Source organism: Phyllobates terribilis, unplaced genomic scaffold (genome assembly GCF_046119375.1).
Source record: "Phyllobates terribilis strain yellow unplaced genomic scaffold, ASM4611937v1 Scaffold_9__5_contigs__length_417890890, whole genome shotgun sequence".
Lineage (NCBI taxonomy): Eukaryota > Metazoa > Chordata > Amphibia > Anura > Dendrobatidae > Phyllobates > Phyllobates terribilis.
Window position 1 is genome coordinate 374,954,838 of NW_027362769.1, and position 17,504 is coordinate 374,972,341.

General features: G+C 44.6%; 1 protein-coding gene across 2 annotated transcripts; it reads left to right on the forward strand.

Annotated features, from left to right (window-relative positions):
• Nucleotides 1-4,780: 4,780 nt before the first annotated feature.
• On the forward strand, nucleotides 4,781-17,093 carry MSRB1 (methionine sulfoxide reductase B1). 2 transcript variants are annotated; one of them, XM_073648408.1, is made up of 4 exons: nucleotides 4,781-4,952; nucleotides 9,657-9,799; nucleotides 10,444-10,558; nucleotides 16,237-17,093. In XM_073648408.1, exons 1-4 carry the CDS (start codon nucleotides 4,898-4,900, stop codon nucleotides 16,263-16,265), a joined length of 342 nt encoding a protein of 113 aa, XP_073504509.1. In that variant the 5' UTR covers nucleotides 4,781-4,897; the 3' UTR covers nucleotides 16,266-17,093. The 2 variants fall into 2 exon arrangements, with proteins under 2 accessions (XP_073504509.1, XP_073504510.1); XM_073648409.1 differs by lacking the exon at nucleotides 16,237-17,093 and adding an exon at nucleotides 10,713-10,859.
• The last annotated feature ends 411 nt before the right edge of the window (nucleotides 17,094-17,504 follow it).

Below are 17,504 nucleotides of genomic sequence, written 5' to 3' on the forward strand. Positions count from 1 at the left end.
TTTTTTCTGGAGAGAAGTGGCTTCTTTGCTGCCCTCCTTGAAACCAGCCCTTGCTCAAAGAGTCTCCGCCTCACAGTGCGTGCAGAAGCACTCACACCTGCCTGCTGCCATTCCTGAGCAAGCTCGGCACTGCTGGTAGTCCGATCCCGCAGCTGAAACAGTTTTAAGATACGGTCCTGGCGCTTGCTGGTCTTTCTTGGGCGCCCTGGAGCATTTTTGACAACAATGGAAGCTCTCTCCTTGAAGTTCTTGATGATGCGATAGATTGTTGACTGAGGTGCAATCTTTGTAGCTGCGATACTCTTCCCTGTTAGGCCATTTTTGTGCAGTGCAATGATGGCTGCACGTGTTTCTTTAGAGATAACCATGGTTAACTGAAGAGAACCAATGATACCAAGAACCAGCCTCCTTTTAAAGTGTCCAGTGATGTCATTCTTACTTAATCATGACTGATTGATCGCCAGCCCTGTCCTCATCAACACCCACACCTGTGTTAATGGATCAGTCACTAAAACGATGTTAGCTACTCCTTTTAAGGCAGGACTGCAATGATGTTGAAATGTGTTTTGGGGGTTAAAGTTCATTTTCTGGGCAAATATTGACTTTGCAAGTACAGTAATTGCTGTTAAGCTGATCACTCTTTGACATTCAGGAGTATGTGCAAATTGCCATTACAAAAAATGAAGCAGTAAACTTTGGAAAAATTACTATTTGTCTCATTCTCAATACTTTTGGCCATGACTGTAAGTGTGTTCGGCTGAATTTTATGGGGGTCTCTACATTTGTAAGTACAACTGTTATGACCCCCAGATACATCAAAATCAGGCGAAACTTTCATAACGAATGATGATCGGCTGGCTCGGCGAAACCAACAATTGTTCATTCCGACCAGGGATGTACATAGAAATCATGGGGCCCCATAGAAAAAGTTCTAATTGAATACCCCTCCTTTCCCTCAAAATAATATTTTCGGTGGAGTAGACGGGGTCATTGCACATAGTGGGTCATACCTGAAATTATAGGATGTCACAAAATCTCATCCATATTTCTGTGGACATTTTCCAGGTGGATTAAATGATTGACATGGTCTATTGCGGATTGTCTGCAGCGTTTTTTTTTCTCTGCAATGAGTAATATAGCGATGAGGATTTTGCTGTAATTACCCCCAGATCCGGAGCAAATTCCGCAGGTGCAGATTAAATTAACGGAGGCAAATCTGCACCGTTTTAAGTGCCAGAAAGCAAAAGATTTCACTGCAGATTTGCTAAGGATTATAATCTGCAATAAATATGACGTAGATTTTTCCTCGCGGCGCCATCTGGTTGGTATCGGTGGTGTCTGTGGGATCATCTCTGGCTCCCATTTACAGGTTTATTTGTGGCTGGCATACTATCTCTGGGGGTATCTGTAACTGGCACTGAGAGATTTACGCTGGAGGTGTCATTTTTTTCTTTTAATGCATTTATGACTGCCCCCTCCGTGGGCACATTTAAGTTCTCCTATAGTTGGCACAGTGTTATTATGGATCCGCTGTGGCTGGCACATTGTTATGGGTGATCAGGCTGGCATGTATGGCTTCCTCTGTGGCTGGCACATTGTTATGGGTGATCAGACTGGCATCTATGGCTTCCTCTGTGGCTGGCACATTACTATGGGTGATCTGGCTGGCATGTATGGCTTCCTCTGTGGCTGGCACATTGTTATGGGTGATCTGGCTGGCATGTATGGCTTCCTCTGTGGCTGGCACATTGTTATGGGTGATCTGGCTGGCATGTATGGCTTCCTCTGTGGCTGGCACATTGATATGGGTGATCTGGCTGGCATGTACAGTACAGACCAAAAGTTTGGACACACCTTCTCATTTAAAGATTTTTCTGTATTTTCATGACTATGAAAATTGTACATTCACACTGAAGGCATCAAAACTATGAATTAACACATGTGGAATTATATACTTAACAAAAAAGTGTGAAACAACTGAAAATATGTCTTATATTCTAGGGTCTTCAAAGTAGCCACCTTTTGTTTTGATGACTGCTTTGCACACTCTTGGCATTCTCTTGATGAGCTTCAAGAGGTAGTCACCGGAAATGGTCTTCCAACAATCTTGAAGGAGTTCCCAGAGATGCTTAGCACTTGTTGGCCCTTTTGCCTTCACTCTGCGGTCCAGCTCACCCCAAACCATCTCGATTGGGTTCAGGTCTGGTGACTGTGGAGGCCAGGTCATCTGGCGTAGCACCCCATCACTCTCCTTCTTGGTCAAATAGCCCTTACACAGCCTGGAGGTGTGTTTGGGGTCATTGTCCTGTTGAAAAATAAATGATGGTCCAACTAAACGCAAACCGGATGGAATAGCATGCCACTGCAAGATGCTGTGGTAGCCATGCTGGTTCAGTATGCCTTCAATTTTGAATAAATCCCCAACAGTGTCACCAGAAAAGCCCCCCCACACCATCACACCTCCTCCTCCATGCTTCACGGTGGGAACCAGGCATGTAGAGTCCATCCGTTCACCTTTTCTGCGTCGCACAAAGACACGGTGGTTGGAACCAAAGATCTCAATTTGGACTCATCAGACCAAAGCACAGATTTCCACTGGTCTAATGTCCATTCCTTGTTTTTTTTTAGCCCAAACAAGTCTCTTCTGCTTGTTGCCTGTCCTTAGCAGTGGTTTCCTAGCAGCTATTTTACCATGAAGGCCTGCTGCACAAAGTCTCCTCTTAACAGTTGTTGTAGAGATGTGTCTGCTGCTAGAACTCTGTGTGGCATTGACCTGGTCTCTAATCTGAGCTGCTGTTAACCTGCGATTTCTGAGGCTGGTGACTCGGATAAACTTATCCTCAGAAGCAGAGGAGACTCTTGGTCTTCCTTTCCTGGGGCGGTCCTCATGTGAGCCAGTTTCTTTGTAGCGCTTGATGGTTTTTGCAACTGCACTTGGGGACACTTTCAAAGTTTTCCCAATTTTTCGCACTGACTGACCTTCATTTCTTAAAGTAATGATGGCCACTCGTTTTTCTTTACTTAGCTGCTTTTTTCTTGCCATAATACAAATTCTAACAGTCTATTCAGTAGGACTATCAGCTGTGTATCCACCAGATTTCTGCACAACACAACTGATGGTCCCAACCCCATTTATAAGGCAAGAAATCCCACTTATTAAACCTGACAGGGCACACCTGTGAAGTGAAAACCATTTCCGGTGACTACCTCTTGAAGCTCATCAAGAGAATGCCAAGAGTGTGCAAAGCAGTCATCAAAGCAAAAGGTGGCTACTTTGAAGAACCTAGAATATAAGACATATTTTCAGTTGTTTCACACTTTTTTGTTAAGTATATAATTCCACATGTGTTAATTCATAGTTTTGATGCCTTCAGTGTGAATGTACAATTTTTAAAGTCATGAAAATACAGAAAAATCTTTAAATAAGAAGGTGTGTCCAAACTTTTGGTCTGTACTGTATGGCTTCCTCTGTGGCTAGTAAACTCCTTTTAAGGTCCACAATGACTGGCACATTGCTGCTGGTGGTCTGGCTGGCACTTTTGGGTTCTCTTATGGCTGGTATAGATATTAAGACACCTCCAAAACGCTCTCTTGTATGGGAACCACTGAAAAAGTGGAATATGGGAAACTGGTGCACATTGAACCCTTTTATTTCCATTCTTAAAGGGGTATTCCCATCTCCAAGATCCTATTCCAATATGTAGCAGGTGTAATAATTATAATAGCAAATATCTCCAATTAGAAATGTAGGATAGTTCTTCTGATTAGCTATGTTGCATACCTCATGTGCAGGGCATTGCAGTAGCTTAGGTATCCATGTTTACAACCACTCAAATAATGACAGTTAGTTATTAGTTGTAACCATGGATACCTAAGCTACTGCAAAGCCCTGTATATGGGGTAAATGACATAGCTAATTAGGAGAACTATACTACATTTCTAATTGGAGATAGTTGCTAATATTATAATCACACCTACTATATATTGGGGATACGCTCTTGGGAGATGAGTATACCCCCCATTAATGTATTTATGTTACTACCAGGCGCGTCCCCGCTAATCCTAGTCTTACGGTTACATTGGAGGTGTTTATTTAGACGCATTTTACCATTATACCTCCAGGATATTGACTTTATGTTACAAAACAGGGAACTAGCTGATGCAACCTCTTGCATAAAAGCATACCAAGCCTTGCCTAATAACAAAACAACTAAGATGGAAAAATTCCCTCCAGTGAGGTAATAGCAGCAGTAACCTCAAATTGCAGCATTATGGAAAAAAACACAGAGCGACACTCTCAACTTATAGGCTGTGTGCCCACGTAGCATTTTTCAAGCGTATATGCTGCGGAATTTCCGCAGCGTAAACGCTTGAAAAACGCATGTATATCCGCACCCCATGGTCCCCAATGGGATTCCGCAAGTTCTATGCACATGCTGCGGATTTTTCCGCAGCGTTTATGCCGCGTTCAAAAATCCGCAGCATGTCATTTAATTTTGCGTTTCCGCAAGCGGAATTGCCTTAGTCCAATGCATAAAAAACGCAAGGCAATTCCGCATGTGGAAAACGCGTGATAAACGCGCGAAAAATGGGCGATAAACGCGTGCGGAATTCCGCATGCGTTTTTCCGGGAGAGGACTTGCATTTATGCAGCAGAAATTTTCTGCTTCATAAATGCAACGTGGGCACATAGCCATATAAAGATTCCTTCCCCAACCAAAATGGCCGCCAAATGCGGACAACACGCAGGCAAAGACGCAGACACGCCTGCTGATGACGTAATGCCCCGCCCCCTCCACTGTAGAGCTTTATACAAGATCCTGACGACCGGTGTGTTCCAGAGTGAGAGGTGGTGGCCGGCGAGGGTCAAGATTAAACGGTTCCGTGGAGCAACGCCATGTCATTCTGCTCGTTCTTTGGTGGGGAGATCTATAAAGATCACTTCGAGAATGGTAATGACGACTTTACTGATCACTTTATAGGAGGGGAGAGGAGCTGCCTGTCAATCAAAGCCTGCAAAAAGTTACTTGCACTGCTTGTGTAATGATGTTATCTAATGTAATGGGGTATAGAGCACTTGTGGTCATCAGAGTCATACAGACATTATATAGCATGCTGGGAATTGTAGTTCCACAACAGCTGGAGAGCAGCAGGCAGGGGATATGTTCTTCAGGATGGCTGTGTTCACACCTGCAGCACCATGCAGTTTTTGTAATGCATTTGCAATGAGGTGGCAAGGCAGCAGGGTGACATTTCTCAGGGTTTCTGGGTGATGAGGCGGTAAGGCAGCAGGGTGACATTTATTCTCAGGGTTTCTGGGTGATGAGGTGGTAAGGCAGCAGGGTGACATTTCTCAGGGTTTCTGGGTGATGAGGTGGTAAGGCAGCAGGGTGACATTTATTCTCAGGGTTTCTGGGTGATGAGGCGGTAAGGCAGCAGGGTGACATTTATTCTCAGGGTTTCTGGGTGATGAGGCGGTAAGGCAGCAGGGTGACATTTATTCTCAGGGTTTCTGGGTGATGAGGCGGTAAGGCAGCAGGGTGACATTTATTCTCAGGGTTTCTGGGTGATGAGGCGGTAAGGCAGCAGGGTGACATTTATTCTCAGGGTTTCTGGGTGATGAGGCGGTAAGGCAGCAGAATGACATTTATTCTCCGGGTTTCTGGGTGATGAGGCGGTAAGGCAGCAGGGTGACATTTATTCTCAGGGTTTCTGGGTGATGAGGCGGTAAGGCAGCAGGGTGACATTTATTCTCAGGGTTTCTGGGTGATGAGGCGGTAAGGCAGCAGGGTGACATTTATTCTCAGGGTTTCTGGGTGATGAGGCGGTAAGGCAGCAGAATGACATTTATTCTCCGGGTTTCTGGGTGATGAGGCGGTAAGGCAGCAGGGTGACATTTATTCTCAGGGTTTCTGGGTGATGAGGCGGTAAGGCAGCAGGGTGACATTTATTCTCAGGGTTTCTGGGTGATGAGGCGGTAAGGCAGCAGGATGACATTTATTCTCCGGGTTTCTGGGTGATGAGGCGGTAAGGCAGCAGAATGACATTTATTCTCCGGGTTTCTGGGTGATGAGGCGGTAAGGCAGCAGGGTGACATTTATTCTCAGGGTTTCTGGGTGATGAGGCGGTAAGGCAGCAGGATGACATGTATTCTCAGGGTTTCTGGGTGATGAGGCGGTAAGGCAGCAGGATGACATTTATTCTCCGGGTTTCTGGGTGATGAGGCGGTAAGGCAGCAGGATGACATTTATTCTCCGGGTTTCTGGGTGATGAGGCGGTAAGGCAGCAGAATGACATTTATTCTCCGGGTTTCTGGGTGATGAGGCGGTAAGGCAGCAGGGTGACATTTATTCTCAGGGTTTCTGGGTGATGAGGCGGTAAGGCAGCAGGATGACATTTATTCTCAGGGTTTCTGGGTGATGAGGCGGTAAGGCAGCAGGATGACATTTATTCTCCGGGTTTCTGGGTGATGAGGCGGTAAGGCAGCAGGGTGACATTTCTCAGGGTTTCTGGGTGTGACGTTAATGTTTTCCCATGGACAACAGTGTTGCTCAACTGTGAACATTTGCTATTTGCGGTATTTTTTTTCTTGAAGGAAACCATCATTATAGTTTTTTTTTTTTTAAGTTCATCCCTTTCAGCACAGGGCTGCTTGGCTGCATTGTCTGATTCTTTATTGCATTTGTGCCTTTTTTTTTTTTTTTTTTTTTTTTTTTTTAAGTTTATCCCCCCCCCCCCCTCATTTTTAATTGCAACTTTTAAAATAATTGCAAAATGTAACTCCAGTCCTGTCCTCCCCGGAGTGCATTTATTTACATCTGAAATTTTTGCAATACTTCAATGGAACAGGCACCTGTTTGCTGTAAAAAAGGCACAAAAATGTGTAAAGGCAAAAATAAAGGGCGTTTTTTTTTCTTGTAAAATTCAATGAATACTATAAGATTAAAAAAAGAAACCTTGCGAGTTACGAATGAAGCCTTTTTTTGTGACCTCTTTAGTAAAAAAAAAAAAAAAAGTTGTATGTCTTGCTAAAATGTTGCAAAATTTTTGCAAAAATGTTCACACATCATGTTTTTTTTCTGCGTTCATTTTCTGCAGCAAAACCTGATCTCTTGCCAGGAGGTTGTTCAGGATTTTTGTTGCTGTTTTCTTGCTTTTTTTTGTTTGTTGTGTGTGTTTTTCACTGTTCTTTTGTCTGTCATGCATGTACATAAAGTGGGGAAAAAAAAACAAAAAAAAACCATCTCATTCTGGTTTATGCAAAAAAAAAATGCTGAAAACTTGACACCTGTGTTTTTTCAGTGTTTTTTTCACCACCCATTACTTCCCATGTAAGTGACATGCTCTATCTTTCAAAAAAAAACATGCAAAGCACAAAATCCTGAACAAAGAAAAGATGGTGTGTGCACATGAGATTTCTGGAACTTCATAAACTTTGCTGGTACTTCAAAACACAGCTGAAAATTTGCATTAAAAAAATGCTGAATAAAACATAATGTGTGAACATAGCCTTAGATCTAAAGTATGGGGAGCTGGATTGTATTACATTTGTGTGAAAACTTTGACTTTTTTTTAAAAAAAAGTTGCAATTGATGAATCGTCAGAAAACATCTGGAAAACCCACATGACGGACATAAAAAAAATAAATAAATAATGAACTCCTACAAAATAGACCTGCAAAAGAAGAATAAGGCACAGATAAAAAATAAATAAATAAATAAATCCGGCCCTTCAGGCTTATTCTGACATCTGTGCAAATCGATCCCAGCCAGGTCTGCAATGCATGGACTGGCCACTACTCCCTGTCGGGATACCCACGGCCAGCCTGTGCATTGCAGACCGTGTTTGGATCGATTTGCACAGACATGAATGTGCCCCTAGTCTAAAATGTGCTCAGGTTGCTGCACAGTTCAAATCTCATGCTTTACACTGCAGCTTCACTCTTCTCTAAAGCGCCAGTGTGAAAAATCTAGCACATACCTGATGCATATGCAAAGAAAAAGAAGAGGTCACGGAGTTTCCTCTGAACTCCATGTCTTGAGGAGCAGGTGAAAGTGACGCTGATAAGATAGGAGAACGGACCTTGTGACCTGTACACCTAGCATTACATAATAGAAGAATTAAAACCATAACTTTCTTCTAGAAACAGCGCCACACCTGTCTATAGGTGGTGTCCAGTATTACAGCTCGGCTCAGTTAAAGTGAATGGTGCTGAGTTGCAATACCATGCACGACCTGTGGACAGGTGTGGCGCTGTTTTTGGAGGTAAGCCGACATCTTTTACAATCTGGTTAAAGTCGCACTATTGGCAAATTTAGTAAACAACAATAAAAAAAATCGAATCCCTGTGACATTTTGGGAGCAGATTTCCGTCCATGATGAGTTGGTGTCACTCTGTAAACCATGAAGATGACTGAATTCCAGCTGTGGTTACCCATTACCTATAATGTGCGCTGCTCAGAGGACACGTTCCAGGAATTGATCACTGATTGTTGTTGCGGCAGAAGTTTTGCAAGGGGCATTGAGTGCACAGGATACAGGGAGGGGAAGTATAAAGCCGCTCGGGGAGGATATGAGGCAAGACTTCCCTTGTGCTTTATTTCAAGGAATTACTAGTTAAGCAACTTCCTGATCAAGTCTCTATTACTCCATTTACATATGTATTAGCGGGATATAGTGTGCTGTTTATGGCAGCCTGCATTCTGCCGAGAGCAGCGGGCACACAAATTTTGCAGGTCACCAATACTTTGTGCCAAAGTCATTTTTTTAAGATCACAACACTTTCACTCCCTTCCGGTGTCGATCCAGCGGAGTCAGCACTGTCTACCCAAGTGATCGCATAACAGTGTGACGGAGCGTGAACCCTGCGGCCAATCTGCAGCCGATCCATTTTCCCCACCTTCGGACGTATCGCAGATGCCTGGAGGAAGAGGGAGAGCAGCAGCGCTCTCTTCCTCCGGACGTAAGCCATTTTTTATTTCACTCAAAGTCCAAGAACCGACTCCCGATTTGGAGAATCTGTTGCAAAAAAAATGGCAACAAAGATCACAAGACAAAAAAAAAATTAACGCCCCCTGAAAAATATGGCAAGCGAAGATCTTGAAAGTGGTGAGAAATTGCAACAGAAAGTGTATTAAAAAGTTGCAGAAGTTTTAGGCTATGTTCAAACGTTGCTTTTTTTTCTGCAGCCAAAATTTGATTTCTTGGCAGTAAAAAGCTGCAGACAAAAAGCAGGTTTTCCTGGCTTTTTTTACTGCTTTATATATGGGTGAAAAAAAGCTGCAAAAACTGTGAAATAAGTGACATGCTGCAGTTTCCCAATTCAATCAGGGAAAAAAAATAAAGTGTGTGTGCATGGGATTTCTGAAATCGCATAGCATTTGCTGGTACTGTAAAAAGCGGCTTTTAATTTGTGTTAAAAAAAAAACGCAACAAAACACGTGTGAACATAGCCTAATGCTATCCTCCCACGATGAGGTTTTTTTTTTTTTTTTTATTCTGCATATTTTCTAAAGGAAAAAAAAACTTCAAGTAACTTATTTTACTTTATGGATGCAGAAATGGTGCAAGATCAAAAGCTCATCATGGGAACGTAGCCTAAATGATACAGTCGTGTACTTATTATGGCTAGTAATGGTATTTTGCTCTCCCTTTAGGGGTCTATGTGTGTGCCAAGTGCGGGTATGAGCTGTTCAACAGCCGCACCAAGTTCGAGCACTCCTCCCCGTGGCCCGCCTTCTCCGAAACCATCCACCATGACAGCGTCTCCAAGTATGTGGAGCGACCCAATGCTCTGAAGGTAAGAAATGGCAAGAAGAGGACTCTGCCTAAGTCAGCCTAAGTGATCTGGGCATGCTGGGAGTTGTAGTTTCACCACTTCCTTTTATTCTTTGTGCATTGCATAGTTGATGCCCTAGGTATGCCATGCATTCTGATTACAGCTGTGGCCATTATCATTATCCCGGGCTACTAAAGGAGTTGCAAATCTTTTTTGTCTTTAGGATGCACCACTCTTCTGCGTCCTAGAGGACAATGTGCTCCTGAAGATTGATAGTTCAGACCAACGTCGTCACAAGCACAGTCTTTGCTTCTGCAGCATCGGAGAAGCACGGGAGCACCAAAGATGGCTGGATCCTGCAATCTGGCCAGCTTTAGAGCTGAATTTTCAAGCTGTATAGTAAACTGCATGCGCTTTATGCCTAGGAAATCTGTCACCACTGATAGACTACAGCGGTGGCAGGTAACCTAGGCAACAAACAGTAAATTCTAGAATTAAAAATACTTATATTCTTAAACGGAGATGAATCGTAATAAGCGTCAAATGGCTAAATTTTATTTTATTTTTATTTATTTTTTTTACAAGCACTTTGCAGTTTTTCTCCCTTTTTTTAAGAAGAAGATTTAACACCATTCGCAATTTTTTTTTTTTTTTTCCTCCAATAGGTCTCGTGTGGGAAATGCGGCAATGGACTTGGTCATGAGTTCCTAAACGATGGTCCGAAGAAAGGCCAGTCTCGCTTCTGAATATTCAGCAGCTCAATTAAGTTCGTCCCCAAAGGTAATGACTATCAAATTAAAGAGACCACTGCAAAATTTTCAGTTTCTCTGATTTTTCTCTTTATAGGTATATTTGAGTAAAATGTACATTGTTATTTTATTCTATAAACTACTGACAACATGTCTCCAAAATTCAATTTTGTATATATTTGCAGCAAATGAGAAAGCGTCAGAATAATAAAAAAGAAACAGAGAAGCAGAGAAACCGTGCTTTCAGACCTCAGATAATGCAAAGAAAACAAGTTCTTATTCATTTAGAAACAACAATACTCGTGTTTTAACTCGGGAAGAGTTCAGAAATCAATATTTGGTGGAATAACCATGAATTTTAATCACAGCTTTCATGCGTCTTGGCTGCTTTCCACCAGTCTTTCACGCTGCTTTTGGGTGACCTTATGCCACTCCTGGCACAATAATGTAAGCAGTTCTTTGTTTGATGGCTTGTGACCAGGGGGTGGATTAAGAGTAGCAAGGGCTCCGGGCAGTTTAGAAGACGTGTGTACACACACACACACACACACACACACACACACACACCCCTGATGTATCATGTGACATGTCACATGATCCCCTGTGATAGATCATGTGATAGTTCACGTGAAATTAATTTGGCACAATATTAATTAGAATAATATTTTTTTTTAGGCTGTGTGCCCACTATGCGTTTTTTAAGCGTTTCTGCAGCGGCATTTCCGCTGCAGAAACGCTTAAAAAGCGCTTAGTAGAAGGTCTGCCATGTTCCCCAATGATAATCCGCATGTGCTGTGCACATGCTGCCGAAATTTCCGCTGCGGATTATCATTGCGGAAAAAAATGCAGCACTAGCAATTATTTTGCGGAAGCGCGGCGCTTTCGACGTCATTGACTTGCATTAGAACGTATGGAATCCGCATCACTGCATCTGTACATGCAGAATCCATGCTTTTCAATGTGCAGATGGTACCCGGGTGTGGAGGACAGGAGACTCTCCTCCGGACCCGGGTACCATAGAACCTGTAAAAAAAGAATAAAAAATAAATATTATACTTACCTTCTGATGGCCCCCGTTGTCTTTATCCGATGCGTCCTGGCTTGCCGGCAGCTCACGATGGTCTGAAAAGGACCTGCCGTGACATCATTTAGTTATGTGACGGGTCACGCAACCGCTGACGTCGACAGGCCATCAGAAGGTAATTATATATTTTTTATTTTTTACCATTCTTTTACGGTCACACTATATAAATCCATGCCGGTTGTATGGATTTATATAGTGTGACCAAGTTGTCAAGCACTTTCCAAGTGATGCTAAAATCGCTTGGAAAGCGCTTGTCAACCCGCATGCAGAAATGCAAGTGAAGAAGGCTTCACATCCGCATGTCCCTGGCAGGAAAAACGCATGTAAAATCCGCATGTACAATCCACATGTACAATCCGCATGCGTTTTTTCTGCCAGGGAGATGCAGAAACGCTCAAAAAAAAAAATACGGAGCATTTCTGCATCGTGGGCACATAGCCTATTGAGCACACGTAGCCATCTATACACAGCAGGAGGCCGCACACGGCGCCATCTATACACAGCAGGAGGCCGCACACGGCGCCATCTATACACAGCAGGAGGCCGCACACGGCGCCATCTATACACAGCAGGAGGCCGCACACGGCGCCATCTATACACAGCAGGAGGCCGCACACGGCGCCATCTATACACAGCAGGAGGCCGCACACGGCGCCATCTATACACAGCAGGAGGCCGCACGGCGCCATCTATACACAGCAGGAGGCCGCACGGCGCCATCTATACACAGCAGGAGGCCGCACACGGCGCCATCTATACACAGCAGGAGGCCGCACACGGCGCCATCTATACACAGCAGGAGGCCGCACACGGCGCCATCTATACACAGCAGGAGGCCGCACGGCGCCATCTATACACAGCAGGAGGCCGCACACGGCGCCATCTATACACAGCAGGAGGCCGCACACGGCGCCATCTATACACAGCAGGAGGCCGCACACGGCGCCATCTATACACAGCAGGAGGCCGCACACGGCGCCATCTATACACAGCAGGAGGCCGCACACGGCGCCATCTATACACAGCAGGAGGCCGCACACGGCGCCATCTATACACAGCAGGAGGCCGCACACGGCGCCATCTATACACAGCAGGAGGCCGCACGGCGCCATCTATACACAGCAGGAGGCCGCACACGGCGCCATCTATACACAGCAGGAGGCCGCACACGGCGCCATCTATACACAGCAGGAGGCCGCACACGGCGCCATCTATACACAGCAGGAGGCCGCACACGGCGCCGTCTATACACAGCAGGAGGCCGCACACGGCGCCATCTACACACAGCAGGAGGCCGCACACGGCGCCATCTACACACAGCAGGAGGCCGCACACGGCGCCATCTATACACAGCGGGAGGCCGCACTGCGCGATCTATATACAGCGGGTGGCCGCACGGCACTATCTATACACAGCGGGAGGCCGCACGGCGCCATCTATACACAGCGGGAGGCCGCACGGCGCCCCCCCCCCCTCAGAGACAGCAGGAGGCCGCACGGCGCCATCTATACTCAGCAGGAGGCCGCACGCAGTCACGCACACACACAAACATATACATACACACATAAACACATCTGAAACACAAAAATCCATATAAGCAGACATCACACAATGATATCTGCCTATACACACACACACACTCGCCATCCCCCGGCTCTGCTCCAGTCCTCCTGCTCTTTTCCGGTGCAGCACTGCAGGCCGGGTGCGCACTGCGTGACGTCACAGCTAGGAGACACGGCTGCGCACAGGGCCGTGTCTCCTAGCAGTGACGCGGCCGGGCCAGCACAGGGAAGTTAACTGCTGCAGTGCTGGCCCAGCCGAAGAAGAAGCTGCGGCCGTGCGCCGCTGCTGGGGGAGCGGTCCAGGGGAACCCCCTCCACTGTCTGCCGGTATGTGCCGCGGCGCCGCACATATAATGAGGGCAATCTGGCCATAGACACCTCGGAGGTTCGGGGCCCCGGGCGGTAGCCCAGATTGCCCTCATTATAATCCGCCTATGCTTGTGACTATCAATTTTCCTCTTGATTATATTCCAGAGGTTTTCAATGGGGTTCAGGTCTGGAGATTGGGCTGGCCATGACAGGGTCTTGATGTGGTGCTCTTTCAGCCACACATTGATTGACCTAGCTGTGTGGCATGGGGCATTGTCCTGCTGGAGAAACCAGTCCTCAGAGTTGGGGAACATTGCCTGAGCAGAAGGAAGTGTTTTTCAAGGATAACCTTGTATGCAGCTTGATTCATACGCCCTTCACAAAGATTAACTTGCCCAATTCCAGCCTTGCTGAAGCATCTCCAGATCATCACCGATCCGCCACCAAATTTCACAGTGGGTGCAAGACACTGTGGCTTGTATGCGTCTTCAGGTCTCCGTCTGATCATTAGACGACCAGGTGTTGGGCAAAGCTGAAAATTAGACTCACCAGAGAAGATTACCTTACTCCAGTCCTCTATGGTACAATCCTTATGGTCTTTGGCAAACTTCAGCCTGGCTCTCCTTTGCTTCTCATTGATGAAAGGCTTTTTTCTAGCTTTACATGACTTGAGGACTCCAGGAGCCCGTTATGAACTGTTCTTGCCGTGCACTTCACCCCAGCTGCCATTCGCCATTCCTTTTGTAGGTCACTTGATGTCATCCTGCGGTTGCTGAGTGACATTCAAATAAGATGGCGGTCATCCCGGTCAGTGGAGAGTCGCTTTCGCCCTCTGCCGGTCTGTAGCTTTGTTGTCCCCAATGTCTGCTGTTTGACCCTCTTGTAATGGACTGCCGTCTTTGAAATTTTAAGGATGGAGGCAACATGACGCTCACTGTATCCCTCTGCTAGAGAAGCCAGAATTCAGCCCTTCTTTTCCTCACTCAAGACTTTTCTTTTCAGCTTCTTTGGCATGGTTAAAGGTTATTTTTTCATTCAAATTACTTTTGGGCTATTCCTAGCACTTGTTTTGCCCTCCACCTTGTCCTATTGCAAGAGGATTGTGAAGACCACAGCAGTGTTTTTTATACTTTCCCTCGTTACATAAGATTTGGTTCAGGTGATCACCTAATCAGAAGCACATTAAGTAGAATGAGGTGGACTGTGGTTGGAATTCAACTGACACTGGAATGGAATGGCTGTCAGACATGGAGAGAAAACTGTGCAGTGGTCTCTTAACAAGAAAATTTTTTTACTCACCATCTCAAGGACCAGCGTGTGCCATCCACTCAGGCAGCGCTGCTGAGCTCACTGATTGGCTGCAGTGCTGTCGATGTGACGTCAGCACTGTAGACCTTAACAAGCCCCCTGGAGCAGCGTCCGAGACTAAAGCCTTTAAGGTTTAGAGGAGCCATATTCAGCTATATACTGATCGCCCTCAAGTGGTGACGAGAGGCAGCTGAAGGGGAAGGGGGGGGGGGGGATAGCAGTTGCATTAGCAACCAATCAGATTTCTGTATTAATTTTTCAGAGCAAGTTTGGAAATAAAAGCCGTGACCCGGTTGGTTGATCCTAACAGCAGTGATCAGATCTAGGTCTGATCGCTGCCGTTTAACCACTTTGGCATGTAAATTGGCACTATCCTCCCCTCGCATCTGTTATAGAGCCCATCATCCCCCTTCCTTCTCTGATACGATTGCAGGGTGCCAATGGGGCACCATCTTGATGCCCCTGAGAATGCCAGCCACATGTTGGGCTCCGTAGGAAACTGTTACTTATACTGCCATACTTCAGTGTATAGTACATCGTACTAGAGATAAATGATCACAGGCTCAAGTTCCCTGGGAGAGGGGACGACTTAAAAAACCAAAGTGATCGGATAAAAAGAGAGAAAAAAACACCATCTTGAATCCATCTTCTTTTCCTCATCCAAAATGAATGAAATAAAAAAAAAAATAGACTATTCAGCATTGCTGCGTCTGAAAAAGTCCGATCTCTGAAAAAAATAAAATTATTTAAACCGGAAAGGTAAGCGGTGTAGAGAAAAAAAACCTGATTGAATCATTAGAATTGCCTCCCCGCAAAATAAAAATAAAGCGATCAAAATGTCGTCTATACCCAAAAATGGTACTACAGCGCCACAAAAAAAACCTCACCTCTCCTTCAATGGAAAAATTAGTTATGGGTCTCAGAAAATGGCAAGACAAACAAATACACAAACAATTTTTTTTTATTTTTCAATTTGTTAAATTTTTTTTAAGCCAGTAAAATAATAATAAAAAAAGTGTTGATAATTTTGTTATCATAATGTCACTGACCTGTAGAATTATGTTGTCAGGTCACTTATACCCCACTTTGGAAAACAAAGCCCAAAAAGCCATGATGGAACTGCGTTGTTTTTTTCTTCCACCATTTCACTCCACTTTTAATTTTTTTTTCTTATTTTTCAGTGCATTTTACAGTAAAATAAATCCTATAATTCAAAACTACAACTCATCCCGCAAAAAAAAAATGTGGACAAAAAAATAAAATTATAGTTCTTGGAACAAGAGGAGGAATAAACTTAAAATGCAAAAAAAAGAAAATTGTCTGCGTCTGCCATTTCTTCCCACAACAGGAAGGCTTGGGATATTTCACAGTCGCTGACTACAGCCTTGTTTCCTGCTATAGATCCCCCAAAAACCCCTTATTAATTGCCTTTTTCTCCTTTTTCAGGCAAAGCCCATGAGGGGGGAGCTAATTGAGCCTCCATAACCCTCCTCGTCAGCTGGACGCCCAGAACCTTCCTGACGCTCCGTCACCGGATGAATTGGATGAGGTAAAGCCGCCGCCGGACGTCTCATCCGAAGAAAAATACGTGATGGCGTCGGACGTGGTTCAAAGCGTCTTTCTTGTCTCGCCCACCATGCACCCGCAGTACGCCAGCTGCACCTCACCCACTCCTCGCCTGAATCATACACACCGGTTATTTTATATGGATGATAGTGCCTGGGATGGCAGCAAAGGGTTAATTGTAAATGGTTATTAGCCGCTAGTGTGATAATGGTGGTCAATATGGACCTCATGTAATTACATTAAGATGATTGTAGCCCCCTGGGTCAAAATGCTTGGTGGATATCTGCCATATTTTTAAAGTTTTTTTTTAGAAGAGATGAATATGTATACAGAACAGCGCCCCTCCTGTCCGCTGGGTGTATATGGTATTGCATTACAGCCCGATTATTGTGAATGCTGCAATACCACGGCCTTTAGACCAGGGTGGCGCAACCCTTTCAATATGGAGGTAAACAGGATCATGGCTTCATATCTCAGCACGACCATTTTTACATAACGGTGTAGTGATGGTTTTGCCGCTGAAGTATTTTACCACAGCAGCAATTTATGTCACAAAAAAAATAAAACCGCTTGACTACTTTTGATTTCTTAGGTGGGGCACGTCACTTTTCTGACCAGTTTGAAGAGGAAAAAAAAGCTCCACGTTTTATTGGATCTCATGTAAAGGAAAAAAACAAACAAAACAATGCTTTATATTTTGCACTAATTTAATTAAAAATCTTATTTTCTTGAGAAAACCGGACTGTTCTACGTTTTTCTATGTTCATGGGGGGAGAAAATGGGAAATTGGGCCTTGTTGCCTGTAGTAACCAATCACAGCGCAGCTTACATTTTGCCAGAGCAGTTTGAGGAATGAAAGCTGAGTTTTGATTGGTTGCTATGAGCAACAGGACCTGGTTGTGTAGTGGTCTTAATGACCGGCCTATAGATTGTTATTTTATATATTGATTTTGTAATCTTATATTTTTTGATTTTTTTTTTTTTTTTTTATTGCAGAAACATATATGTGATTAGCATCATAAACTTTTATAGGTTCGTGTTCTGTGAAAACAAGTGTACGTGATTCACAGGTGTCTGAGCGACACATCCAAATTTGCGCAATAGGATGTTGTTATAGACTGTAGTAGCTAAGAATGTCCACTGGATGG